Consider the following 27,343-nt stretch of genomic DNA (forward strand, 5'->3'; position numbering starts at 1 on the left):
GCCCATAGGAATGAATGTGAAGTTATTCTCAATTTGCGATTCGCAATTTGCTAATCGCAAATTGAGAATAATTTCAAGGGTGCAGGGGTGTCCAAAGGACACCCTGCTGCACTCCTGAAACTTACATGTGTGCGCATATGGCGCACATACATGCCCTAAGGGCATTGTTGAGCGCCACATGGCACCTTAACAAATGCCAAAAAGTGCATTTGTAAAAGAAATCGCAAATTACCACCAACTACAAGTTGGTGGTAATTTGCGATTTCTTAATGTGGATTCGCAAAAAAAATGCTTGATGCATAGCATTTAAGGAATCGCAAAATTGCGATTCCTTAAATGCTTGAGCAAAATAAGGAATCGCAATTTTTGCGATTCCTTATTTTGCGATTTTGCACAAACATACCAAAACACAGTTTGCGATTCTCAAACGCCGGAATTCTGCGAATCCCGGCGTTTACGAATCTCAAACGGCTTCATACATCTGGCCCTTAGTCATTCTGCATTGCACATGTAATGCAGAATGACTAATAAATTCTGCCACTCCGCTTTGCCATCAGAATAAAAAATCAACACGGAAGATTTACTGCCATGCATCTATATTCTTAAAGGAAAGTACTGGTTGTAATTACTTACTTGTATTGTCTATCTGTTTTGCTCACTGCTCCTATTGTAACAGCCCTAGTAACGAGATTACCCTCGAATAAGTCCCTTTGTTTTTTTGTGCTCCCCAGGCTCTCACGAGAATTGCAGCAGCCGGCTTCAGTCGCTGGTTGGTGGGAAGCACTGGAAGGCCAGTTGTAAGGCAGGCGTGCTCTTCCTCCTTCTGCAGCATATGGAGCTCAACCTGCTGCCCTTTTCTTCTGCTTCCTCCATGCCCTTCTTCAGCATCAGTCTCGCACCACACCTGTCCACACATGAGCCCATCAACACTCTCATTGTGTTCTGCAACCTTGGGATGGCAGATAAAGAGCCACGGGGAATTCCAAAGTGCCCATGGAGATCATTGCACTGCAGGTTCTGTAGGAGCCATCAGCCGTGGCACTGAAAGGCCAAAAGAAGGCACAGAGGTGAGTGTCGGTAATCCATGGCTATGCAAGTTTTCTCATCTCTCAAAATCCTAACGCTGTCAGTTTGACCACTGAGCTAAACTTCATGCCAAATCCATTTCTTCTCATCTCCTTTCTAACTCCTGTCCTGAGGCAATTGGGCTGTCACCTGTATCTTTGTGCCCACCATTGGCTACGGCTGAAAAATACCCCCCAGCCACCACCACCACCTGTCTCCACCAGTGAAATCCCACTGCACGAGCCTGCATGTTTTTACTAAGACACACAGATGATGGATGAAATGCAGAGCAAATCAAGCATTGTCTCCAGTCAAGAGATCTGGGTTAAATCCATTGTTATTTTGCTCACCATGCCACCCCAGTTAGGCCCTAGCCATATGCAAATCAGTCTTGACCCTGTTCCTTATGGGAACAGTTCAGCCTGAATTGCCAAGACAATGTGTTGTGTGGCAGACAGAGGTGAAGAAGTGTCAGTGACCAGATCAGCCAGCAATTCAGGTACCAGGCATCAGCTACTCATAAAGTCTGGGAAGGCTAGGGGGGAGGCCCTCATAACTGCCTCAAAGAGGAAATGCAGTAAAGACAACTAATCACACACCGGGGCCACAAAGCAAGTAAGATGTAAAGAAAAGCCCATACCACAAACAGAAGAAGGGACTCTAATAAACCTTCTAAGCCAGGAGGACAATAAAAAGGGGAACCCAGGGGCTCAAGAGAATGTCTCACCATCCACGAACAAGCGTGCTGACTACTTGAAACAGCTGAAAATGTAAACAAAATATAATTTCGTAACGGACACCAGATTAGTGCTCTTCTTGAGTAATGAGAGGCTCATGGGGTTGCAACACCCCTACTACCTCTACCACTTATGGACACCACCAATAATGCTGAAGAAGCACTGGGTCAAATCCCCTTGCCTGAAACTCCTGACCAACAGTTTAGTGCCCCCACAAGGCCCTCACAAAACAGCAATGAGGAACGCTGGCGATTAACAGAGCTCCCAGCCCCCCAATGGATGGAAATGCTAAAACTCTGCAGCCCAGACTACTCCAACAGAGAAGACAACTGATAATCCCCAGAACGCAAGCAAGCAGTGGAACACAATGTCTGCTCTGTCCAAATATGGACACCCAAAAAAGGCCAAGCTGATTCCACTAGCAGAGGCAACACTAACAGGTATTCCAAACCCACATACCTTACCTGACGGCCCAGCGGTGTCACCCACAGGACTCATTAGAGCCAAAGATGATTCAGAAGAAAAGGACTGCAAAGCACTCTCATATTTAAAAACACCAGAATGGGAGGAAATACTTGCAATGTACTCAGACTCCCCGGCAACCCATCGCTCAGCACTGCCGGCAAGACAGCAAATCAGAGGTAGGCGGGGCACAACAACCAAGCCCGAACAAAGTATGGGTATCCCTTCTGAACACCGAAAAGCTATATGTGGAGACACTACAGTACCAATCGAATAAGATGGGCATTCAACTATCGCTTGGCAACACCTTGGCCGTTTTGTGACTGGGAATGATAATAAAGTGAGGGAGCTAAACTCCCTGATCAAATGGGTCCAGACTGACACCATATACATCTAAACAAACTGTCCCTGCATGAACATTGTCGACAAGCTGTCAATACTTCCTACAATGCTGAATCAATTTATAACTGGTTTTAAACAAAATTTTGCATCACAGGGGATCCAACAAACTGGGGTGAAACCCTCATACTATAACTTAACCACCCACAGGAACCACATAAGCCTTCAGCCAACGGCTATAGGCCCCCAAAGGAGCATAAATCCAATCCAATTGTCAGCAGTGTTCTCAGAGAATGCATGGACCTCAAATAGCAAGCCATCAAACATAGGGAGAGTTGGCTCTAGCTCAACTCCGGATGATACAACATCAGACCAAAGGTAGGAACAGAAGCAACTCAGACTTGCTCATACAAGGCCGTAAGCACAAGAAACAATGCCAAACACTAACAGACACAAAGAAGAAAGAGATAGAACTAAAAAATGGCTGACCAATAGGGTGTACCCCATCTTCAACTTAACAGTGAGCCCAGACAGAACAGACCACCAAGCCTTCCAGGAGAAAGAGCAAAAGGAATCGCTGGCGGAAGAGCAGACTCCCATTCCAACAAACCCACAAGTGGGGAGCAAAACATCAGCGGCCAAGAGTACCAGGCCTCCAGCTGAAAACATGCTGGGCTCACTGCACGGTCAACGTTTTGTAACAATCAGTAACTCAAGTGCAAAAGGACAACCGTTGATTGCGGTTGATCTCCCCGCCTCACCTGCAACCGGACATCCTACAGGCTCTCAATCAAACAGTCAAACAAGCATAAGGAGTTTCACAACCGAGAAGGTCCCCACAATCAGATCGGCAACAGCACATGGGTGCTGAGCTGAACCCAGCGACAAGCACGGGTCACAAAACCCCACCCAACACATGTATTAACCAAAGCAATTTACTAAGGAGTGTCTCTAAAATCACAGCACCCAGTGTAAATCCACAAGAGACCATACTGACTCTAAACCAAGCACTTCAGGAAAATGAACATCACCTGAGACCTGCCAGGGACCACCAAGACAGTACCATAATTGTTAGACTTCCTCCCAGAATACACTCTAGAAGGAACCATGATGCCCTAAACAGGGGTAACATTCTCAAGCTGCTATCAGAAATCCCAGCTTTATGTGACCTGAGCTCAAAGAATCTGTTAGCAATTCAGTTTGAGTGCTCAGAAGAAGCCCCAGGCAGGAAAGCAAGACAAGAGGACATGGCCCACAGCCAACATTGCAAAAATAATCTACACAGAAGGGCTTACCATTGAAAGATGCGGAATAAAGATTGACCCATGTTTTGAGTCAGGATATTCCCTACCCCTCCTCCCTCCTGACCTTGGAAGAGGGCCACCCCAGGCACAGAATGAAACCACATCTGTGCTAAAGGGCGCAAGGGGCTCTTCGCCTAGAGCAGCATCAGCAACCAGAAATTACTGGAGAACAGGACATCAAAAACAAGCAATCAAATGACAATACAATGGGCATCATTAGAACAATAAACTGATCCCCCCGGTAATGTGACTGCGCTCAGTCCAGGAGCCACAAGATGAAGCTAACACCAGGCTACTTCGTATGTACTCCTGGAATATAAACGGTTTCACCACAAAGTTGACCGCTCTGGACCTTTAAAACTTGGCTGAACCTGTCCGTATTCAAGGCTACATAAACTTCTCTACCCCTGCTTTAAAGCGGGTGCAATATGGCTGTGTTCCTTGAAGTGATGCAAAGTGCAATTTGAGAAACAGGCATATATAATTTATATATGTACATATAAATATATATTTATATAAGTATATGTATTACCTACCGCCGGTCACCAGTAGGTAGTTATAGTTAGGACCTAGTTTCCATAGGAAAAGCATTTCTTGGCTCACATTTCTTAGGTATTGTAAAATCACACGTCTTATTGGCTACAACCACACCCCAAAATAATTATTCCTACTCTATTTGTTCTAGGAGAAGCATTCGTTTTCATCACCTGTTGTCGGCAAATAAAATTCCAATAGCAGAAGGCAGTGCTCCACCGGTGTCTGGAGATCCTGAAGTCATTAAAGATGATGAACAAGAACAACTACCATCCAGGACCAGGAAACAAAGCGAGGTGTGGCAGTTTTTTAGCATACCATCAGTGGAGAAGGGTTGTGCCCGATTTGTAAAATGCAAACTGCATGGCAAGGATTTATCACATGGCACTGGACTTCCAGCATGTGGAAACACATCAAAACAATTCATGAACAGGCTTATCTGTGAATGGTGAGGGAGTAGGAGATATGATCTCGAGATGCCACAGGTGCTTCAACTTCTTGAGCAGTTACCACTCCTGTTAAAATTACTGTGCCAGCTGCCTGCAGAGAATTAGGCGGCAGGGTCACTGTCTATGCCACTTGTCACAAGCTTGTGGCAGTTAAAATACAGAAGGCTTTTGATTTGTTTGTTGCTCTTCAGAAGCCTGGGTGTGTTAGTGTATAAATGAGTGTGTGCCTAGGTGTATCAGTGTATGCTGCAGATTCTGGAACCGGTTTCAGGGTAACAGCCCTCATCAGCCATGCTAGCCTGATTTGCATATGGCTAGATCTGAACTGGGGTGACAAAGTGAGCTAAAGAACGATGATGGATTCAACCCAGATCTGTGACTGGGGTGTGTGTCTGAAAAGTTTTGGCGCTCCGTCCATCATAACCTTGTGTTTGCTTTGTTTGCCCTAAGTTGGCTGGGTATGCCCAGACGTGGGTCCCTTGCTCACTTTGCCATTGAATTCAAGCTAGCCTGGCTGATGAGGGGTGTTACCCCAAAACCGGTCCCAGGATGCTTTTTTCCATTCCAGGGAAGACCTGGCTTGGCAGTTTGGGCTGAACTGCTTCCATGAGGAACAGGGTCAAGACTGATTTGCATATGGCTGGGTCCGAACTGGGGTGGCGCAGTGAGCTAAAGAACAATGACGGATTTAACCCAGATCTGTGACGGGGGTGAGTATCTGAAAAGTTTCAGCACTCAGTCCATCATCTCTTTGTGTTTGCTTTGTGATAGTGTATGCGTCAGTGTGTCCCTGGGTGTATTAGTTTATGAATGAGTGGGTAACTGGGTGTGTTACTGTATGTATTAGTCTGTGCCTGGTCATGTTAATGTATAAATACGTATGTCCCTGGGTGTGTCAGTGTATGTATCAGTGTGGGTCTGGGCATGTAAATGTGTAACTACGTGTGGGCCTGTGTATGCATCAGTGTGGGCCTGTGTGTCTCATTAAATTAATGGTTGTGTGCTTGGGTGTGTTAGTGTTTGAATGGATGTGTACCTGGGTGTGTTAGTTTGTGTGTCAGTGGGTCCTTTGGTGTATTATGTTATGAATGAGTGTGTGCCTGGGTCTATCACTGTATGTATGCCAGGTTGTGCTTACATATACATGTGTGTGTGCCTGTGTGTGTCAGTGTATGTGTTAGTGTGTGACTGAGTATGTCTGTGCATGTGTCAGTGTGCGCCTGGGTGTGTCAGGGTATGTGTCAGTATGTGCCTAGCTTTTTCAGTATATGTGTCAGTATCTGCCTGGGTGTCTCAGTGAATTAATGAATGTGTGCCTGTGTGGATTACTGTATGCACCAGTGTATGCCTGGGTGTGTCAAAATATAAATGAGCGTGTGCCCGGGGTTTTTCAGTGTACGCAACAGTATGTGCCTGTTTCTGTCAGTTAATGAATCAGTGTGTGTCCGGATGTGTCAGTGTATGCGTCAGTGTGTGCCTGAGTCTGTTTGTGTGGGAATGAGTGTATATCTGGGTCTGTCAGTGTATGTGTCAGTGTGTGCCTCAGTATGACAGTATATGTATCTGTGTGTGCCTGGGTGTTATAGTGCATGTGTTAGTGTGTGCCTGGGTGTGTGTGTGCATGCATCAGTGTGTCCCTAGGTGTTTTAGTTTATGAATACATGTGTGCCTAGGTGTGTCAGAGTATGTATCATTATGTGCCTGGGAGTCTCATTGACTGAATGAGTGTGTGCTTGGGTGTGTTAATGTAAGCATGAATGTGTGCCTGGATGTGTTAGTGTGTGTGTCAGTGTGCTCCAGGGTGTATTCGTTTATAAATGAGTGGGTGCCTGGGTGTGTCAGTGTATGTATCTGTGTATGCCTGGTGTGTTAATATATAAATAAATATGTCCCTGGGTGTGCCAGTGTTTGTATCAATGTGTGCCTGGGCATGTCAATGTGTAAATAAGTGTGCGCCTGGGTGTGTCATTGTATGCATCAGTGTGTGCGTGGGTGTCTCAGTGAATGAATGAGTGAGTGCTTTGGTGTGTTAGTGTATGAATGAATGTGTGCATGGTGTGTTAGTGTATGCATCAGTGTGTCCCTTTGTGTATTAGTTTATTAATGAGTGTGTGTCTCAGTGAATGAATGAGTGTGAGTTTGTGTGGATCAATGTATGCCTGTGTGTGTTAATATATAAAGGACTGTGTGCCTGGGTGTTTCATTGTATGTGTGCCTGGGTATGTCAGTGTATGAATAATGTATTCCTGGGTGTGTCAGAGTGTGTATCAGTGTCTGTCCGGGTGTGTTAATATATGAATGAGTGTGTGCTTGGGTGTGTCAGTGTATGTGTTAGTGTGTGACTTGGTGTGTCAGAACATGCATCAGTGTGTGCCTCAGTGTATCAGTGTATGCATGAGAGAGTGCCTAGGTGTGTCATCTTCCGTATCAGTGTGTGGTTGGATTTCTGAGCAACGTATGTCTATGTGTCTTATTGGATGTATTATAAAGGTTAAAGATGTAATTAGTCAGCTACATTAATGCAATAAGGTGTTCCATTGATCTGTGTAAAAAGAGATAAAACAAAAATATAATCTATTTTTGCATGTTATAAACTTGCACATTAAGGTTTATGTTTCCGCAAAATAAAAGTTCATGTTACTAATAAAACATTACAGAGCTGTAACAATGTAAAGAAAATTTACATTTAATTTTAACATTTAATTTTCTCTTGTTTACTCTTCTAAACTTTCATACTTGTACATCATAAACAATATAGTATATAAAGACTCATCCTTGAACAGTGGGGAAACAAATCATATAGATTGTAGGGAAAAAACAGAACTGAACAGTATGTCACTATATCTAAGTGATACTAAGCATTGCTCTCATTACAAGTACTTTATTAAATATTTTACCTATTGGCACTGAACTAATTTAAAGAAACATATCTTAAAAAGAAGATTGCTATCATGTTTAAAGTTGTCCATTACTAGTAATAGATGTAGAGCACACTTTAATTTTTGAGTCCCTTTTGAAGACATCAACCCTGGCAGACAGGATGATGTCTTAGACACTAATGATCTGTGTAGAACGAACAGCGTTTACCATTTTTTGAACACTAATCCTCAATAGAACTTTGATTGTAGAAGCAAAAGCTATGAATCAGGAAGTTTGAAAGGTAGTTTTTGTTTCAATGTAAACTTGCTGTCATTGCATTCCGTCCATCCAGTTACACTTCTTAAGTAAACAGTATATTGTCCTGACTTTATACTAAATCCTTCATGAAAGATGATAACCACTGTAGTGGATGTTCTTTCAGAAACTGAAATTTGTCCAGCTTTGAAGTTTGTAATTTCAATTTCTAATTTAGATCCATCTGCTCTGCATCATTGAAGCATTAATATATTTCCCCTTTTTGCCATATGCAATGTAGACATTACATCTGATCTACAATATGGACAGGTCATATTTTAGCTAGCCTTTTTGACCAATCTATTGAAATACAGTTTTAAAATACTGTGGTGATAAGTATAGAAATATCTCAGAATTTATTTCATTGGCAGACATTAAAAAGCAACCTCCACAGTAATGGTTTCATGTGTAACTGAATCCAAATAAGTCATCAATTCATATTTCTTCTTCTTCTGAAACTCCAAGGATAATCATTATAAACTCCTGTGCATCTTGTTGAATGTTCTGTGTAAATAGTATTGATCCATTACATATATCTACTACATCTCGACTGCCTGAATCACAATATATTATAGTCTGATCACTATGTAAATGTTGCAGCAAACCACGCACTTCAGAACATAATCTCTTCTGTGAATTTTGTTCAATTGCATTTATAAGATGTGGTAAATTAAAAAGTACATTGAGAACAACATTTGCATATCAGTTCACCCCTGAAGCATTTGACAACTAGTAACCAATAATATCTCCCTCATTTTCCAGGTTATTCTATTTAACACCTAGGGGTCGATTCCGATTCGGGAAAAACCGCTCCGAATAGCCGTACGGAGCGTTTTTCCCACACTAATCGTACACTGCAATGCACCCTGTATCTACGACTAAGTGCGATTCGTACCAGGAGATGGACTCTTTACGAATCGTACAGAGACCGTACGAATCAAATCCCCGTACGAATCTCCCTGCGAAACCCACCGTACGCGACATCCGTACGGTACGCGGCTGGTTTTTCCGACCCGGCAAGCACGATTCGTGTGGGGTACGCACAGTACGACGCTTTTTCTACTGGAGCCGAAAACGTCCGGAGAAGCAGAGTTCGCCTCGAAACAGGTATGGAACGCCCCCCCCCCAGGTACGGTACGTACACCCCATGATCGCAGGGGTATGCACCGTACCCCTGCGATCATGGGGTGTACCCACTGTACCCCGCGATCATGGGGTGTACGCACCGTACTCCATGTTCGCTGGACGTACGGTGCGTACACTCTGCGATTGCGGGGTACGGTGCGTACACCCCATGCGATCATGGTGACGGTGTCTCTCAGACACCGTCAGCCATATTAGGATGGCCTGTGAAAAATGCTTTTCCACGGCGGGTTTTCCGCCGTGGAAAAGCATGTGTAACTTCACTGCGGGGGCCCGTTGCGGGCCCCCTGGGTGAAGGGGGGTGGGGGGTGCACATGGGGGGTACCTATGGTACCCCCCTGCATTTGTATGCAGAAATCGGCAGGCACCGCACGGTGCCTGCCGCTTTCTGCATACAAATGCAATGTATGCATTTTTACCATTGCGGCGAATGCAGCTTGAAGCCGCACCCGCCGCAATGGTAAAAATAGAGGATGTGACCGCCTGGGTGGCGGTCACATCCTAATTGCACAGGAGGGAACTCTGCAGGCCATGGGGAGTTTCCCTCCTACTCTATGGTGGCGGACGGATTCAGGTCCGTCCGCCATCATAATCGGCCCCTAAATCTGGTTGACAAGTATTCTGCTGCTGGTATCTGTACAGGTGGTCATCATAGCGGCCACTTGCTCCAGTGGGAAGCAGTTGTGAAAAACATTGAGCTTCTAAACCTTTCTCCCAAACACTCATAGCAGAACTCCTTTTGCTTATTTGATTTGAAAGAGATCAATAGCACACCAATGACTTCTATAGAAAGTAGGGGATGGATGCCGTAGTTTTCATAAATCTCTTCTGCTCTGGATTGATTCAGCTTATTGATCTGTTCACTTGATGGTAAAGTTTAATCTGCCATACATGTTACATCTCGAACAACATCAGCATTTTTATAATAGATACTAGCAGCCCGTCCCGACGTTGTCCGGGTATGAAATAGAATGTGTGTAATGTGTGTATTTGGCAAGGGCAATTTATTTTAAAATCTCGCGGTAGACAGCATTTTTTGTTTCATTAGAATAGGGACGGAGAAGGCCCAGCTGCAGCCCTGGTTGATGTTAGCAGGTGAGTGTAATTGGTGTAGTGATCCGCCGCCTGAGAGTTATCAGCCGCGGGTAAATCCGTTTAATGAGAGAGTTGAGTGACAGCGAGTAGGAGAGGCTGCAGTAATTGTCCCCGCATACATGCTCATTTGCGTGTTCCCCCGCTGGAGGCCCAGATGCAGGCCTGTTTGATGTTAGCAGGCACGTGTTTCCCCGCTTGAGGCCCAGGCGCAGCCCTGGTTAATGTTATCAGGCGCATGTAATTAGTGTACAGATCCGCCACCTGAGCCCCGCTAGAGCCCTGGTTGATGGTAGTAGGCGCGTGTAATTTCGTTGAATGAGAGAGTTCAGTAACAGCGCGCAGGAGAGGCTGCAGTATCGTTACTTACCAGGCCTCCAGGTGAACGCATTTGTCACAACCCCAGCACACGGCCACAGCAGACGATCTTCTGATTAATGTACGACCCACATGGCATGAAGGGCGGAACGTAGCACATGCCCCCATCGTTTCTCACGCCCCCAGCGTGCCCCTGGATGCGGCGCAATTGCGTTCACATGGCATGAAGGCCGGACACACGCCCCCAGCGTTTCTCACGCCCCCAGCGTGTCACACCCCCAGCGTCCCTTGATGCTGCGCAGCAACGTAATTGGCGCTTGTATGTACGACTCACAAGGCATGAAGGGCGGACACATGCCCCAGCGTTTGTCACACCCCCAGCACACGCCCACAGCCTACGGTGTGATGGCCGTACCACACGCCCCAGCCCACGCCCACAGCACAACGCAGACACGCCCACAAGGGACTACTTTGCTGGCACAGTTTTTTTGCCTTTTAAATGTATAGAGGAGTTGGCCTAACGGCTAAGGCGCTCGACCTCGGACCTGGGGATTTGGGCTCGAGTTTTGGTAACGACGCCAAACATCCTGTGATTCTGGGCAAATCACTTAATCTCCCTGTGCCTAACAAAAATGAATGTGTGTCCTCATGTAACATAACTGGTGCTATGTAAAGCACTCTGATACCTGATTCAGTTCGGGTCAAGTTCGCGCTATATAAAACTCTGCAAAAAAATATATATATGGTGGCCATCTGCATAGCCTATGTCCTTCTGCTGCAACTGCCCTTTCCAACGCTGTATTGGGTGTTGTGATTGGTGCTGTGGTTACTGAGATTATCCGCCTCAAAGGTTTGGGCTCTCTCTTTATAATATTAGTATGGATGGATAGTATGGGTTTTTTGCAATTTTTTAATAATTTTTTTATCTGTCTGCATAGCCTAGGTCCTTCTGCTGCAACTGCCCCTTCCAACGCTGTATTGGGTGTTGTGATTGGTGCTGTGGTTACTGAGATTACCCGCCTCAAAGGTTTGGGCTCTCTCTTTATAATATTAGTATGGATAGCATAGTATGGATTTTTTGCAATTTTTTAATACATTTTTTTATCCGTCTGCATAGCCTATGTCCTTCTGCTGCAACTGCCCTTTCCAATGCTGTATTGGGTGTTGTGATTGGTGCTGTGGTTACTGATATTACCCGCCTCAAAGGTTTGGGCTCTCTCTTTATAATATTAGTATTGATAGTACATAGTATAGTATGGATTTTTTGCAATTTTTTTATACACTTTTTTATCCGTCTGCATAGCCTGTGTCCTTCTGCTGCACCTGCCCTTTCCATCGCTGTATTGGGTGTTGTGATTGGTGCTGTGGTTACTGAGATTACCCGCCTCAAAAGTTTGGGCTCTCTCTTTATAATATTAGTATGGATAGTATAGTATAGTATGGATCTTTTGCAATTTTTTTATACTTTTTTTATCCGTCAGCATAGCCTATGTCCTTCTGCTGTAACTGCCCTTTCCAACACTGTATTGGGTGTTGTGACTGGTGCTGTGGTTACTGAGATTACCCGCCTCAAATGTTTGGGCTCTCTCTTTATAATATTAGTATGGATAGTATGGATTTTTTGCCATGTTTTTTATACATTTTTTTATCCGTCTGATTAGCCTATGTCCTTTTGCTGCAACTGCCCTTTCCAACTCTGTATTGGGTGTTGTGATTGGTGCTGTGGTTACTGAGATTACCCGCCTCAAAGGTTAGGGCTCTCTCTTTATAAAATTAGTATGGATAGTATAGTATGGATTTTTTGCTATTTTATTTATACATTTTTTTATCCGTCTGCATAGCCTATGTCCTTCTGCTGCAACTGCCCTTTCCAACGCTGTATTGGGTGTTGTGATTGGTGCTGTGGTTACTGAGATTACCCGCCTCAAAAGTTTGGCCTCTCTCTTTATAATATTAGTATGGATTATTTTGTACCAGATATAATGTGGCTTTTATCCACTTTACTAACATCTAAGCATGGGCGGATTTTGCGGATCCACGATTCGCGGATTTAGCGGATCCACGGATCGTGGATCCGCAAAATCCGCGGATTTAGCGGATTTGCGGATTGGGGGGCGGGGCTTCATCGAGTGTGTGGGCGGGGCCAAACGGACGGGGCTTCCACGCGAGCGCACATGCCTCTTGTGTGTCTAAAAGGTCAGAGACCGATCAGAGCAGCATCACAGCGGATTTTCGATGGTATATTTGGGAAGAAGGCACATCTGCCCAGCCTCCCAACGCTCACGATTTTTTTTGGGCTGATGAATGAGTCACTGCATTTGCGCTTCAACTAGTTCCAGCGGCCAAGTGTGTGTTACTATGCAATCGCGCCGAAGTGCGCAGGGGTCCCTTGAGTGAAATGTCCATCATAGTGGGTAAATGGCGGGAAGACGGTGCACACCTCGAGTGTGTGGGCGGGGCCAAACGGACGGGGCGTCCATGCGAGCATGCCTCTTGTGTGTATAAAAGGGCAGAGACCGATCAGAGCAGCAGATTAATTTTTGGGCTGATGAATGAGTCACTGAATTTAAGCTTCAACTAGGGCACATGCTTTATTGATATCTGCAAGTGTTTCCTGTTGAGGTTTATTTTTTTGTGCCAGGACCGTCGTGCCAGAATGAACCCTGCCCTTCATATTTATTCAAGAAGACACCACCGTTGAAATAATTTACGATGGCGCCGGCAAGCTGCCAGCGCCATCCTGCAATAGTTACTTAATTAGCTTCAACAGGAAGCTCCAACTGTTAAAATAAAGCAGGCGCTCGAGCCCCTGCTGTATCTTATCTATTAGAGCTTCCTGTTGAAGCTAATTAAGTAACTATTGCAGGATGGCGCTGGCAGCTTGCCGGCGCCATCGTTAATTAGGCTCGCTTGAACTTTTGACCGCAAAATCCGCTCCGATCGCGGATTGCGGATTTTCGGCAAATTCGCGAGAGTTCGCGGATCGCGGATTTGCCGAAAATCCGCAAAATCCGCGATCGGAGCGGATTTTGCGCTCATGCTTACTAACATCCATTAACTCTTCCAAGATTATTTTATCCTTGGTATGCACACCATTTACTAGAATGATGAGTGGTTCTTGAACATCTCTCTCTATCCTGACTGTTTCAATATTTAGTTTAAATTCTAGTGCAAGTAGACAACTGTTCCTTTAAAGCCTTTCTGAATCTCAGTTGGTGGCAGATTCCCTGTCTTTGGAGCCATACAGACAATAACCTGAATTGGGTGCACACATAATATTAGAATTGATTTATTAAACATTTAAGTCTCATACTTCTTGTACAATAGTTACAAACTAGGAAAGAGTTCACATGAGCCAACAGGGGGTAGACCACAAGCCCCAGGTAACATTGTGTTAGGGAAGCTGATGACAATACCAGTTTGTGCCCGAAGGTGCTCTTCAAAACCAGCTAGGTTTCCCACAGCAGAGGGAAAAGAGTCCGCATGTGCTAACAGGGGGCAGAGCACAAGCCCCAAGTGACATAGCAGCAGGGAAGCTGCCAATGACACCAGTCTGTGCCAGAGGCACTTTGCAAAACCTGCTGGGATTCGGTCAAAGACTGTGCAATAGTCGGCCCATCTGCGTTCATCCACAGCTGGATGAGGCTGGGCTGGGCTATATCTTTAACGTTTGTGTTGATTTGCTTTGATCAGCCTGGGTAAATGAACTCATAGCCCTGTGCCTCATTGCCATAAACTTTCATGTGAACACATCCAACAACACATCAATGGGGTGGATCTTCACCATCTAAGTTGGTTTGCCTTTTAATAACATGTAGTACTATTCATATGAGGAAGTGTAAGTGTGCAGGGGGAGCCGTGGCCACTTTACCCCACCCAAAGCTACCTTGTTAGAAATGGGATTTCTGGTTGGATAAGGCTTGCGCCAAAGCCTTGCAGAAACCACCACTCTAGACAGGGCAAGAGAGTTACACGCTGAAGATAACCCCTGCTCACCACCTTGGTAGCTTGGACTGAGCAGTCAGGCTTATCTCAGAGGCAATGTGTAAAGCGTTTGCGCAACACACACATACACACAGAAGAAACAAACTAAGCACACCACAAATGGAACTCCGCGCAAGGTTATATAAGAAAATATCCTTTGTATGGTGATAAACACATTAGAAACATAATCACACATTTACACTGTGCCAACTGGCACTCAGCAATATTCACAGGGGATTATATACAGGACCAGGCCAATCGGGCCACAGTCAGAACCATCAGAACAGGTAAGTAAATATAAACCACAACCAGTAACTTAAGGTACAATAATGACCTCAGCATTATTACGTCAGGCATAAAACACATTATCCTAACCCTCATAGGCATAAACACCAAATTGGTACTACACCAAAACGTCATAACCTGACATTAGGCCCAAACCTCATTAGCATAAACACAGTATGCATTAGGGTAACTAGACAAATCGAATTCAAAATCCAGAATAGCCATAATATCGAAGTTAAAATATAGAATGGACAAAATATAGAATGGACACAATATAGTGGTGAAAAATATCGAATTGAAGGTAAGTAATATAATATCGATTTTCAAAAAATAGAAAGCCAAAATATCGAAGTATATAATATAGGTATTAAAATATATCGAATTTTTAATAATTAGTATATGTGTGAAAAGTGCATATTATTTTTGTAATTTATTTTAAGTAATGAATTTTAAGTTATTTAGTTTTTGCGTAATTTAATTCCTTAGCGGGTTGTGGGTTTATGGGGGAATAGGGTGGGAAGTAATTTAATTATATCAAATGAAATATTAATTTTTTGAAATTACTAACTATTTTTAATTTAATTTTGTGTTTTAGTTCAGTAGCAGGTTGTGGGTTTATAGGGGATTAGAGTGGAAAGTAATTTCATTGTAATTTATTAAATATTTTTATTTATTTATTGGTATTCATTTTGAATTTATTGTTAATTAATTTTTAATTGGTAATTAATTTTTATTAATTGATTAATTGAGAATGATATTAATTTTATTAATGTATTTTTTGTAGCGGGTTGTGGGTTTATAGGGTGGGAAGTAATGTAACTGTAATTAAGTAAATAATTTGTATTTATTTATTGGTCTTGATTTTTAATGTATTGTTTATTATTATTGAATTGGTAATAACTTTTTATTAATTGGTATTTAATTTGTATAAATTGATTAATTGATAATTACAATATTTGTATTAATTTATATTCTGTGGTGCCTTGTGGGTTTATAGGGGAATAGGGTGGGAAGTATTTTGATTGTAATTAATTACAAAAATAAAAATACGTTTTGTGTATTGATAATTAATTTACTGTTAATCAATTATTAATTGGTATTAATTTTTATTATTAATTAGTTTTTGTTATTGAAAATTAATGATTTGTTAATTAATTATTAATAGGTAATTACTTTTTAGTAACTAATATTTCTTTGTATTTCTAATTAATTAATTATTAGATAATATTAAATTGGTAATTAATTTTAATCAATGTTTTATTGGTATTGATATTTAATTTATTTTTATTAATATATTAAATCATTACTTTCCCTACTGTTAAACTCACTGGATTGGGAATAGTAATGTTTACCCATACGCTATCCAACACTTTCCCTACTGTTGGACTCTCTGGAGTGGAAATAGTAATTTTTACCCCTACGCTATTCAACGCTTTCCCTACTTTTGCACTCTCTGGAGTGGGAATAGTAATTTTTACCCTCCCGCTATACAACGCTTTCCCTACTGTTGCACTCACTGGAGTGGGAATAGTAATTTTTACCCCTACGCTATCTAACGCTTTCCCTATTGTTGCACTCTTTGGAGTGGGAATAGTAATTTTTACCCCTACGCTATCCAACGCTTTCCCTACTTTTGCACTCTCTGGAGTGGGAATAGTAATTTTTACCCTCCCGCTATCCAACGCTTTCCCTACTGTTGCACTCACAGGAGTGGGAATAGTAATTTGTACCCCTACGCTATCCAACGCTTTCCCTACTGTTGCACTTTCTGGAGTGGGAATAGTAATTTTTAACCTTACGCTATCCAATACTTTCCCTACTGTTGCACTCTCTGGAGTGGGAATAGTAGTTTTTACCCCTACACTATCCAACGCTTTCCCTACTGTTGCACTCTCTGGAGTGGGAATATTAATTTTTACCCTCCCGCTATCCAACGCTTTCCCTACTGTTGCACTCACTGAAGTGGGAATAGTAAATTTTACCCTCCCGCTATCCTAGAGTAAATATATAATATCATTTTTATTAATATTATGTTTATATATATATATGTAATAAAAAAATTGTATGTTTATTTTTTTTAACTTAAATTAATTATTTACTAATTTTAAGGTTATTTAAGTATTTTTAAGTATGATTAAGTTAATTATATTTATTATTCCATTAATTTTAAATTATTTTTAAGACATTTAAAAGAAATCGATATTTTGACTAACTATATATTTTTTAACAATATTTTTGTACATACCTGCTTGTAGATAGGACTTCGATATTTTTGCATTCTATATTTTGTCATCGATATTTTGGTAATTCTATATTTTTGTATTCAATGTTATGTCAGTGATCCATGTATTAGGTCTCACCAGCATGAACACATTAACATAGATACAATGGGCCTAAATCATTATTTTGGCAACACTCCTAGTAATAGACACATTACGCAATTTGGTAGAGCCTGGCGCTCTACCAATGTCACCAAACTGCCCCCAGGCCAATTGGCCTTCTCAAATGCTTGAATACCCTATGTCCCAATTTCAACGCCGGCTGCCAATGCAGCAGAAGAAAGTGCGCACAGGCACTGGCTTAAACATTGCAGCTACCCACTAATTGCTGGGCAGCTGTTGAAAACTGTAGGCATGGGCACTCCTGTGCCCTGAGTCCTCCACTGGGACTCTCTCCTAAACAAAACATGCCCACCGTTGCAGCTGCCCACTGTCCAGTGGGACAGGTGTTGCGTAACTGGCCACTGGCACTACTGTACCTCCTAGACTGAATGCCCCATCGATGCAGCGGCCTGCTGTCTGGCGGGGCACTTGTGGAAAATGAGTCTGGGATACCGCGGTACCCGTAAAGCCCTGCTCCGGGCGTTTCAACACACAAAGAAAAAAAATGCCCCCCAAGGTTGGAGCGGCCTGCTCTCCTGCGGAACCGCTCTAAAGATCAGGATTCAAGCCCCACTCACCGGGATGCACTGGATCTCCGATGGATTCCGGCACCGGCTTCCCGCTTATGGGCTTCTCGTTGGCTCGGCTAGCAAGACGCGGGGCTCTCTCCTCAATCGCGGGATCCACGCACTGCCATCGGCGGCCTCGGCCACCATTTCTGCACTTCACCCGGGACCCCACAAATCCCTACATGGGGAGGGGGAAAACTCTGCTCTCCTCTCTTATGGGCTGACACAGCGGGACTTCCGCATGGAGCTTGCGAGGCTCCCAACATCTGAGGCGGCACGCAGGGCTCCTCCCATCAACACCGGAGCCTCGCCCGGACCAGCAGCATCCATGCAGGTGGGGTAGGCTCCCGTCTGCCTACCACTTCTCCCTCCGTTGCTGGGGCTTCCTACTGCTCATGGGAGTCCCGCTCAGACCCACAACCTGGGTACCTCTTCCGGCTTCTGGCCTCCGGCTCCGCCCCAGGCCAGGCAGAGGTGCCTGATTTCCTGATCACGCTGCTGTGGCCGGGAGCAGACTTCTTTGGCACAATACGGAGTAGGCTCCCGTCATTTAAAATAATGCACATGCGGGGTGGGCATCCACCATCAAAGGTGCCTGAGAGGGGGTGGGCTCCTGCCCAGGGTAAATAATCAAAAACGCGTGGTGAGCACCCGCAGTACGTAAAAAGCATAAGCGGGGTGGGCACCCACAATTACATTGGCATCACTGGGGAATCCATACGGTGGGGATTCCCTCGCCAAGGGCTGCAGCTCAGCGCTACACTGCCCCCACGCTCTCCTCCTTTGGGGAAAATAAAAGAAATAAAGAACAGCACTCCCAGGGTGCAACAATGCAGCAAAAGCCTTATTAAGGTCCTAGAGATAAAGGGGCAATGCAGTGCCCAGGGAGGCAAACCCTCAAGGCGGCCCCCCTTGGGACCCAGCAGCAGCACGCACCTTCAGGAACAGCACCAAAGTACAGAACCACCTCATGAGGTCACAGCCTCTACATTTATACATATTTTGTCTGAAGTACAGGGCATGGGAAAACCAGATGCAAGTGGTTCAGGGGGAATTGGAGCACTTTGTGTTGTAAGCTTCTCTTCCCCTTTGTCAGGTGGGGGCTCGTCATCAGGCAGACCACAGGGGGCGGAGCTAGCATTCACTAGGGCAGGCACCATCTTATTCAGGGGGCCCCAGGGACTTCTCCTTCCACTACTCAAAATGTAGATGTCCCAGTAGATATCCCAGTCAGCCTAGCGCTGACTCACCCTGCCCCTCCTGGAGTCACACACCTTCCAGCCCCTGTGACAAGCCACACATGCAATTCACATCAGGCAGGCAGACACATAGCACACAGAAATGCCAACTTCTAAAAGTGGCATTTCTCCCATAGTCATAATGAATCTGCGCACACCATTATGCAGCATTTATTCCCACAATTTCATTCATACTAAACTCGACCACTCTGCTCAACCCATATCATGAATTACCACTGACACACACTGATCAGGGAAATCCCAATGCATTCCTATGGAAGGGCAGGCCAGTCTCACCACACGTACACAGAGAGCACACACTCTTTACACTGCACCACAGTGCTAAAGTGCCCAGTGGCCTAAGACCACCAACACCAGGTTACAGACAAGGCAAAAAGTTTAGGGGTGAACTTGCCACAAAGGGCCAAGTCCAACACACCTCAATTCACCTGATGCTCCAAAGAGGAATTGGGGTTGTTGCTACAGAGATTGAGCTAACTAAGAGAAGGTTCTCAATGGGAGTGTGCCCATTTTCTTCCTGGGCCAGCTGTGACAATTACAACACCCTTACCCCAGGCTTTCCCAATAGCAGATCCAATTTTGCAGAACATGGTCCCAGCTCACAAGCCCAGCAATGTACTAAATGTGGCACCTGGTGAGAATATCCCTGATGAATTGCAACTGGCCTAACGGCTAAGGCGCTCGACCTCGGACCTGGGGATCTGGGTTCGAGTCTCGGTAACGACGCCAAAACCTCCTGTGATTCTGGGCAAATCACTTAATCTCCCCATGCCTAAAAATGAAAGTGTGTGTCCTCATGTAAAAACGTAACTTGTGCTATGTAAAGCGCTCTGATACCTGATTCGGTTCGGGTCTAGTTCGCGCTATATAAAACTCTACAAAAAAAGAGAAAAAAAAAAAGTTGCCAAAAGAGTTAAGAGGCCAGGAAGAGGCAATCAACCCAGACGTGGCCATCCTTCAGCCCATTGCTCACCCCTGCTTGTGTGTACCAGTGCTGTCACCTATAATCTTGGAGCTACTTGTATTGCCAAACCGAGCTGCGTGGATGATCTAATGGTAGATCAATGAAGATAGGGTGGAAGGAATTATAAAGGCAGGACTTTCCCCTGTTTTGTCTAGACTGGAAGTGATTGAGCTGTCTCTGAGTGATGCCACTAAATCGGTGGTACCTCCTCGACTGTCCACAGAAAGAAGAGATCCTGGGACTTCCATGTCCAGTTCATCTGTAAGGCCTGATGCGGCAGGGGGTGGTAGTGGGTATAACCTGGTTTCCGTCAGTACTAAAAAAAACAGTAATGGTGACTGTGCAAGGCCACAAGTGGCCACACACACAACAGTTCCTAAACATAGTTGTTCTCACTCCCAGGTGGGCCCTGGGTGCCATAGGGCTGGATCTTGAGTCCTTATTCAAGGTATGAAGGACATACCCGTCATTATCCTGCCGCCTGCAGTTTGCCTCTTTTTAAAACTGGAGTACCGGGGCTGCACGAAGGGCAGAATGAAACCCATTTTGAACTAGGCAACATGTGTCTCAACTGGCTGGGGAAAAACAAGAACTTCCTGACATCAATGGCAGACAATATTCTATTCACTTACAGATTGAGGTGGATTGAGATAGGGCGAAAATACCGACCCGGAGACTGTGTTGTTATTAATTTAAAAAGTCCTGCAGTGGTGTATAATTTGCTTTTTTATGCTGTTCAGCCTAGAGTGGGGTATCATGTATTGTTTTATTGCCACTAGGCTACTTTTATAAAGCCCCACCAGGTGTGGGCCAGGTTCCCGTTCCCTTCTCGCCACTTCAAAGTACCTGACTCTGTACTCCACAAAATGGGTTGTCTGGTCTGGATGTTTTTGACAATGTGTCAGCATCTTACAGGTTTAAGATCTTGGACTACGTAGACTGACTATCCTATGAGAATGGCCCTTTGTTTTGTGTCATTCAAACTGGACTACTTACAGTTGTTGTAAGGATGGATCCAAATAGGGGGATGATGATACCTATATTTCCATTCCCTGTCAGTCTTTTGGTTTAGAATGTAATGACTCCCATGACAATCCCCTGGTTGGCTCTCTGGTATTGGCCCCATTTGACTGTCCACCAGACTTTCAGGTGCACTTAACCTTCAAGACCCAACTATTGTGGATATCATATTGACCACTGTGGAGGTATTTTCTTCTCTACATCCTATTAGAAGTACCCCTACTGCCAGTTATTTATGTAGAAGCAGGGATTTGCATGGTGCTTTTATTAGTCCTATTCCACCTAGTGGCAATTCTAGGCCTTCCCAGACTATAGACGCCCATTGGGCTAAGTTTGCGCATGATAAGACCCCCTTCAATTCAATTCAATTCAATAGAGGGTGCAATCAGGTGGCAGATTTGAGAGGGCCAAACCTTTCTTTGAAGATTCCATCATTGAACATTGCAGGTATACCTTCTGAGGTAGATAACACTGATTGGAGAATGTTTATTGACCAATACAATATGTGTCTTATCTAGGAAGCCTGGTTAACATCTAAAGTTCAGAGGGGCAGAGTTTACTTCCTTTAGCACTGAAGCAGTTTCCAGTGGTAGGGGCAGACCATCTGGTGGGCTGATGACATGGGTGGACAGTCATTTGGGTTGTACGGTAGAGGGGTCAGAGGTTTTATCTGAAGATCTTCAGTGTATTATCATTTTATTTTCTGCAGGTCAACAAGTATGTATATATGATGTATACTCTATACCTATGGCCAATACACACAAGTCCCCGACAATGACTTTGCTTGCTACACATATGGCTGGACTATCAATGGGCACTTAGAAGATTGTGGGTGGCGATTTCAACAGCTAGTTTGAGCCCCTGGAGTGTGGTGTAATCCAACTTTAACTAGTTGTCCTATTAGGAAGTGGCCTGCTTTGGCACTCCAACTTAATACCCTGATATTGATCCTAAGTATGCATGCACATAATGGGAGAACTTGTTCTGATAGAGAGAGAAAACACACTTCTAATAGATTGTCCAGTTGTTCTGGTTAAAAGATTACATCTTAGTCTGTATGATTTCTTAGTCATAACCAGGCATGAGAGGGATCTCAATGCATTAGAGCTTGTCTTGGCCCTTCCCTGTATTAGGCCATCTTTGGCTCGTTTGTCACCCCTGGATGGTACAAACCAACTAGCCCCCAATAGGCACACGATACACTGGCATGAAGTAGCTCCCTCCCAAGAATCAGTGAAGCCCATTTACTTCCTATTGGAAATAAGTCTTGGGTTTCTTGGTAACTTACATCTTAATATGGGCATGACACTTACCTGGTGAAGGTGGGGGAAGTGCATAGCAATCTATTTGAGAAACTTAAATAACACATCTGGAAAGAATCCAGGCACCTAGGATCGAAAAGGAGCCTGCCCTTGTGGTTTAATAAACAATGTAGAATTGCTAAACTTACTTTGATCAATGCAATTAGGGCTCAGGACAGATTTGAGATACAAGCATCGAGAGTCGCTTATAAAAGCACTGTGAATAAAGCCAGAGTGGAATGGGATCAAGAGAGATAGAATTCACTTCTTGTGGCTACCAGGAAGAAGACCAGACTACATTCTGGAATATAGTAGCTACTAGGAACAAATTGGGGAGAGTTATTATTGAAAGCAGCATTGCAGCAGAAGCCTGGAAAGCACATTTCTCCTACATGTATGCACCTTCTGGGGGCGGCAGCCCAGACGCTGCTTTGCCTAGGAGCATCCCCCTGCCAGTAATAGACAGGTCTTTTGACAACTGTGGGCTTCCTGTTATTACCTGCAGGGAGGTAGAGCAGGCGATTAGGAAGATTGTTCCTCTCAAAGCTTTGGGCATTGGTAAAATCCCTGAGGATTTGTTTTTGTCTGAGATTGATGTCAGGGCACCATATCTTATTGTCACAGTTAATGCTTTCGTGAATGGGCTACGCACTCCTTCCGCAGGGGCAGAAATCCTTCCCATTTACAAGAAGGGCTGCCCAATGGGCCTAGCTAACTATAGGCCTATTAGCCTTATCGATATCATGCAGAAACTCTTTCATAGAGTTATTCTCGCGAGGCTCCAAAATTGGCTAAATGACAATAAGATACTCTGTCCCTTGTAAGCAGGGTTCCGTGCCTGTACATCCACGATTTATCAAGTGTTTAGGCTTCAGTTGATCTATTAGAAATCCATTATTTTGGAGCAGGGCAGGTTATATGTGGTCTTTGAAGATCTAAGACCTGCTTCTGACCTGGTTCCTAGAAACAGACTGTGGAATGTGCTTGCTGATCTGGGCATGTCTAATCATTGAGAGACTGCATGAAAATAATTTTGCCCAGGTCCATTGTGGGCAGTTAGGAGAAGTTACAGACCCCTTCCCCATGAGCAGGGGGATACTACAGGGATGTCCCACCCCTTTTTATTTGATATATTAATGATTTGGTTGCCAGCCTTATTATCTCTGACAGTGATGCCCCAAAGCTGTTCAATTGTATTCCTACCAAGCACTGGGTATGGCCCTATATGGTGCAGAGCTTTGGTGGCATGAGTCCACAAAAACATTAGAAATAGTGTAAAATTGTTTTTTGAGGCAAGAGCTGTGCCTCCCGGTTAGTACCCCCTTTGATCCCTTTAAGGTTTGATGTAGGACGTAGGCCGATTTCTGAAAAAATTGCAGTCAGTACTTTAACATGTTGGAGGAAACTCTGGGCTATACCAGTATAGTTAAACTATTTTCATGGGCTGGAGGAAATACCCAAGTCACCTTAGGGCAGGAAATCTCCCTTGGATCAAATATGTAAGAGAGACACTCTTGAATATGGGTCTTGTTAAAAATGTCGGGTGCTCTAGGGGGACGCATGTCTGTTGACCAGCAAACAGGCACTTAAAAGGCGGATTAAGAGTCTTAAATTAGATCTGTTATCAACCTCACAGGCCCTGGGTACAATAACTGGCTCATTCATGTTGGGTAACAACTCCTACTTTGCAGAATCGTTTTTAGACAAGATAGTTCCAAGCCTGGCTAATAAACTATATGTATAGTTCAGGCATGGAACTTAACCACTTTCATACTTTTATGTCAAAATGGGTGGATTTTGCTGGTTTTGAAGAGTTGGCCTGCCCCTCTTGTGGTTACACCAAGGAAGCTGTGGCCCATATGTTTTTTTTCTGCACAGTGTATAGTAGGGATAGGGCTAAATGGCTGATACCTATCTGCAAGAACCTAGGTTTTACCCAGCATGCCACAGCATGTAGAGTTTTGCAATTGGACTTTAGTCAACCCATTGCTTTTGCAGTCTCAAGGTACTTACTAGCAATGTAGTTTACTAGGCGGAAATGTCTTTCCGCTCCTTGCGGTAATGGAGCTGAGCATTTCATATATTAACTAGCCCTTGAATGTTTGGCATTCAGTTGATATTTTAACAAGTATTGTATCCGTATTTATTGTAAAATTGTTACTGTGTCCATCTTAATATGTATACATATAGCAAAGATTAATGTCTTTCTCCTTGCACATTTTTTTTATTAGGTGCTTTAAACTTTTTATATCTGTAAGGAATGTTACCTTGATTGTAATGATTTTGGATTATACATTACTATGTTGTATCACTGTCTCTTTTATGGCAAAATTCAGAAATAAATAATATTGAACTGACCTAAGATAATACTTCTAACTTGTTATGTACTGCTCTATGTGGTATTTTGTTATCCTCTAACTTATAGCATTACTTACATATAATCTGCCATAAGGACAAATCAAATGGGTCCTCCACAAATAAAATAAACAGCACATTCTTGCCCCTTATCTCTGTTCTTCTGTTCAGTCTTTGAGAATACAACTACATTGTGAGTTTGGCTTTCAGATAAACTGTGTTAAACTTCCTAATCTCTTCTGCATAGCTATCAACCCTAATACATGTCTCCTGTTCCTCCACGCCTGCACGTACCAACTCCTCCTGTTCCCTAGACACCTATTCTGGTCAAAGAAATGTAATTGAACATCTTCACAATTTGTTTTACCTCTGCTATTGTGCTATTTAAAAGAGCTATTTTCATTTCCCCAAAACATAAGGCAAGAGATTTCACATAGTAAAGTCTCCTAACTAAATTTTGCATTTTTGAACGGTGAACAGCAAACATCCAGAAGCGATGAAAGGTGCTTCTGCACACTTTGTTCGATAGACATGCCAGTGAATGTCCCCATAAAATACTATACTTCCTCACTTTGCCTGGTTCTAATCCTTGTAACATGGCTATTTTCAGTTTCAGCCTTTTGCTTGGAATCTTACTTGGGAAACTTCTCAATATATCAGTTGATTCCTACTGAACACTGCAAATGCTGCTACAGTTCCATCCGTTTACAGGGGCCTGTATACACGCTCCTTGTACCTCTTCAGCTGTCAGTTCCTCTACATTCCTAAGAACCATCTCCTCTTCTAGAATGGGAGTATCATTCTTCATCTCATAAAATCGACTAATTTTTTCAACTGCATGCACTAATGAGTTCTCTTGAAAGTAGCTTTCTGCATTAAAGAAAAGCTTAATATTGGAAGTGTGCTTCCATACACCACTGAATATTTTGCAAACGTTTGTTCTATTAACACGTCTTTTTTTCTGTCTGACTTCTTCTTCTCTTCGACACATTGTTTCCCCAGTGTTCTCATATTGCTCAGAACCAAAATAAATAGGTTCCTCTGAAGAGCAAATGCCTTATCAACTACAGCCTCAACACATTCTTTTTGTTCAAGGGCTTCTCATGTCCTTTCATACTGCTCCATAGGTTGTACAAGATTCTGAATTACACTACTGCAAAACATTCTGACTCTAATTTCCATAATCTGCCTCTGCCTTCTTGTTAAATTATTTGCTTTCTCATGTGATTCATTTCTCTCTTAATGTTAGTTTGTTTTTGTCCATTCATAGTTAAATTGGAACTTCACTTTTTATTTACTTGCTTTTGATCAGTTTACAGTTTTCTACATACAATTTTAAGAAACTGTTTAGTTTTCTTACCAGCAGCTCTTTTCACTTTAACCACATTGTCCACATTGTCTCCCTTTTGTTTCTCTGTTGTAAGAAGAAAATATAATTGCTTCTGTTTCTTTCATGTGTGAGCTTTTTTGGGCATTGTCATTCTCTATTTTTAAGTAGATGTAGATGTCTGGACAGAAAAATAAATCAGCACATTTAGCTTCTCATAACATATTATTAAATTACACATTTTAAACTTCCAATTGGCGACATGAACAGTTATGTTACTATATTAAAACCACTTGTAGTCTATTAAATTTTGGGTTTATGTGTCTGTCTCTACCTGTCTCAGCCTATTCATCAGTCTGTGCCTGACTATACTATCATATGCATCAGTGTGTCCATGGGTGTCCAACGATATGTATCACTGTGTCTGAGAGTGTCTCGCTGTATGCATAAATGAGTGTAGGGGGTGTCATTAGGAGTGGGTGGTGAACTCCGCTCTGCTGGTGGAACTTGTGAAGTTTTGCAACTCCATGCTTGGCTAGAACCTCGAAGTTCTGCAAAAGTTCTCTGCCTCCCGCGATGCATAGCAGAGTTTGCTGGCACTGGCCCACCCCCATTTATTGTAGGTGTGGTGCCTGCTATTTGCTATGTCAAAAGAGTTCAGACTCTGTCAATTTTTCAGTAGCCCCCACTAACTTGTGCTTGGCCAGTGGGACTTAGTTTCCTCTTCAGAGCCAACGCTCATCAAAAGGAATCTCCAATGCATCTTCCCCCCCTCCAAAAGGGGAAACGTGATCACCAGCACTGAAGCCATGAGCACAGAGGGAAAGTATCTCAGGTTTGCCTTTTCTCCTGTGGCTGCACCTCAAAAACTCCCCTGAGAGCACTCCCCCTGGCAATTACTAAGCAGTCTCGGCACACTGCATGCAGGGCGGGCACAGGCAAGGCAAAATGGTGCGCACTAAGGGGTAGCTGCTCTCATTGAGTCTGAACGCCAAGAAATATAAGTCGTGAGTGTGCATTCAATAATTCAGCAAACCTAGATAGTTTAAAAAAAAGCCTTAGAGTGATGAATGAGCCCATTTATCAAATACAACTCTGCACCGCTTTCTTTAATGTGATATATGATCAAACATTTTGCTGAATGTAAAACATGTAACTTCTTTCCAACCTGCCTCCATGCACAGACTTTTTAAATTTTGGGAGCAGTTTAAGTGATCTTTCTGAGAGTTGGCAGAAGAAAGAGCACCTCTCTTTGGCATGCACAGTAAGTAGGTGCTGTTC

The 27,343-nt window shown here is 43.5% G+C and overlaps 1 protein-coding gene across 1 annotated transcript in view; it reads left to right on the forward strand.

The window, feature by feature from the left end:
* LOC144769303 (uncharacterized) overlaps nt 1-27,343 on the forward strand; it is a 147,188-nt gene that overhangs the window by 26,095 nt on the left and 93,750 nt on the right. Inside the window, exon 2 of the mRNA XM_078653371.1 lies at nt 732-1,067. Coding sequence (XP_078509497.1) covers nt 732-1,067 — 336 coding nt within the window. The remainder of the gene's footprint in view (nt 1-731; nt 1,068-27,343) is intronic.

This window comes from Lissotriton helveticus, chromosome 7 (genome assembly GCF_964261635.1).
Source record: "Lissotriton helveticus chromosome 7, aLisHel1.1, whole genome shotgun sequence".
NCBI classification, from domain to species: Eukaryota; Metazoa; Chordata; class Amphibia; order Caudata; family Salamandridae; genus Lissotriton; species Lissotriton helveticus.